The 2,500-nt window shown below is 50.0% G+C and overlaps 2 protein-coding genes across 2 annotated transcripts in view; one reads left to right on the forward strand and one right to left on the reverse strand.

Moving 5' to 3' along the window:
- LOC126572923 (regucalcin-like) overlaps positions 1 to 586 on the reverse strand; it is a 2,165-nt gene extending 1,579 nt beyond the window's left edge. Inside the window, exon 1 of the mRNA XM_050232650.1 lies at positions 1 to 586. This exon is cut by the window's left edge and continues 185 nt beyond it. The gene's annotated coding sequence lies outside the window, so the exon portion shown is untranslated.
- A 236-nt stretch (positions 587 to 822) lies between these two features.
- LOC126572911 (uncharacterized) overlaps positions 823 to 2,500 on the forward strand; it is a 3,726-nt gene continuing 2,048 nt past the window's right edge. The window contains exons 1-4 of the mRNA XM_050232627.1: positions 823 to 1,347; positions 1,421 to 1,649; positions 1,712 to 1,864; positions 1,942 to 2,500. The exon at positions 1,942 to 2,500 is cut by the window's right edge and continues 1,013 nt beyond it. Coding sequence (XP_050088584.1) covers positions 1,236 to 1,347; positions 1,421 to 1,649; positions 1,712 to 1,864; positions 1,942 to 2,500 — 1,053 coding nt within the window. The 5' untranslated portion in view covers positions 823 to 1,235. The remainder of the gene's footprint in view (positions 1,348 to 1,420; positions 1,650 to 1,711; positions 1,865 to 1,941) is intronic.

A 2,500-nucleotide genomic window follows, 5' to 3' on the forward strand; every position in this document is an offset into this window, starting at 1 on the left:
CACTATGTCTAGTGAAAAGCCGTGCTCAGGACAAAATTCAAACTCAACTTAAGCCAACTTGAGAGATCGCCTTCGTGCTGGATCGATCTCGTCGATCGTTGGTCGGTGAATGGAAACTAAAAAACGGCTAGACAACCAGCAGACCTGAAACCAACTTGTCACAAGGTCATGTGTAGCATTTCCGCTAAACCGTGTCGCGTATCCAATCCTCCTCTTTGTCCCCATACGCCATAAGAACTATCGGTGGGGCGATTGCTGTGCTCTTTTGTAGCGAAGTCAGTTTTTTTTAAAGCAGCGACACTTTCACTATTTTATAATTACTTTGATGTTGATAAAAAAAACTGGAAGTTAAATTATTCATTACACAGCATGGCGGGCATGCACTTAGTTAATGGCGCCACATAACGTTGCATTATGGTGCATTATTGATAAGGAAGAGGGCCATGTGTAGCTCTGCAAATCTGACCTGGAAGGAAGTTAGGTGTGATGATGAACCTGCAAGTTTGTTCAGGCTTGGAGGATAAAGATAAAGGATTTAGAAAGAAACGGCTCGATCGAGAGGGATGGTGTTAAAATTTAGTCGTAAGTCTGTAGAACTAGGTAACGATGCGAGTTTTAAAGTATTTATAGTTGTTGCCGTTCCGATAATTACAAAAATACAATCAATATTTCCCAGTTTTTGAGTTTCATCAGTACTTTTGTGTGCTTGGCCGCTTTGAAAAACTTAAATATTTTTCGTTTTCCAACGGCTGCCAGGATGCGTGTGCACCCTGTGTTTGTCGCGTTTTCTGCATGGGTCGCTTTCTAAAAAAATCGCGAATCTTCAAAACAAGGATTTCGTGGTTCTCGGTAAAAGTGCAAGATAAAATCAAATAATTGTTCGCTTTTCCTTCGTACCGCGGGTATTTGGAGGAGGATCGCATGGACACGCCAGCGGGGTCGATACCGGGGAGCGATTCCTACCTTCTGCAACGGAACGAGCGAATCTACGCACAAGAGATCGCACGGGAAATCCGCGAGCAGAACACCCAAATTTTCCACCACCAGAATCGGTTTTGTTGCGCGTAAAAAGGAATTGTTGATATAAGGCTCGTTGTGGTTCCCCCTAAATGGACACAGATCACTTCTACACTTCACTGAACCAGAGAACCACACACCGAATTATGACTCTCTAAGTTAAGCCACCGCCTTTTGCCACAAGACACTCCGAAACGAGAGCATTGATTGACCCGATCATGGAGCAGTTTTCACAAGACCTCACGCTGGCGCTGGAAGAAACTTCCCGTACCACTTCCAGCAAAGTTCGCTGGGGTGTCCGACGGCGCACGCGATCGACGGGAAATTTACGTAAGCAAACACCACCCCCCCGGGGAGGAGGACTCTGCGGCCAGTCACTGAGAGCACGGTTTTCTGTTTGCAGCATGCGCACCGCAACCGACGGAGGATAGCTCCAGTAGCCCCACGGATCCACCGGCCAACAACGTGGTGATGAATCAGGCCGATTCTCCCTGTCTCAGTGGAAGCAACAACCTGGTCCAGAGCGATTCGGACGATCGACATTCCGTGGCGTTTGCCTTCAAGCTACGCCAGACGCCACTATCGGGGAACTTTGAGTCGGATTCACTGAACGAGAACTTCAGCCCGGCCAGGTACGTAGGACGTACACCCTCGATGGCACAGTCTACTTTATCGTTGACTCTTTCACTTGCAGGCCTAACATGCGGCGTAAACGAAAGTACAAACGAATGGCCGTCGAGTATGAGACGACACCCTCGACGCCACACATTGGCAGCAGCGCTCTGTTCCCCGTGGCCGGCACAGTGAAGAAGCGTGTATTCAAACACTCTTGCCCGGAAAACTTTAGGTAACCTACGACCGACGACTAACCTGCCTACGGACCCACAAGTAATGCCTTTTCCCTGTTCATTTATCTGCCCGTAGGAGCGCCATGCTGTTTTGTGGCAAGCGCAAGCGTGGCCAGCGGGATCGGTCGGGGATGGATTACGATTTCTGCAAACAACATTCCAGCAGTGTACCGCGGCAACGGGAGTTTTTCGGTCTCAAAGGATCGTCCTACAGCGAGTACCGAAGTCGCAATCGGGCCGCTTCCTTTTCGGCCAGCCTCATGAAGTGCGAACGGATACTTCCGCTCACGAAAACGGTTGTCTCTAAAATTGAACGGATATCCGCCGATCGAGACCGGGAACGGTCAGCTCGCTTAGACAGTGCACGCCTGGGCCAACCATCGACGGCCACTCCTGTTGGGAGTGAGTTTAATTTCTCAATTCCCCTGCAGCATCCCAAGCAGCAGCAGCAGCAGCAGCAGCAGCAGCAACAGTCCACCGTTACCTCTCCGATTGGAGGTCCTTTGGTGGTTCCTGGTGGACAGTTGGTTGCGTCACAGGATACACCACAGTTTGCTCCCGTGAGCACTGGAGCTCCCGGAATCAGCCTACCGGAAACGATTACCCCGCCAGTTGCTCCGTCTGCCGCATCGTTC

This window comes from Anopheles aquasalis, chromosome 2 (assembly GCF_943734665.1).
Source record: "Anopheles aquasalis chromosome 2, idAnoAquaMG_Q_19, whole genome shotgun sequence".
In the NCBI taxonomy this organism is placed as follows: Eukaryota; Metazoa; Arthropoda; class Insecta; order Diptera; family Culicidae; genus Anopheles; species Anopheles aquasalis.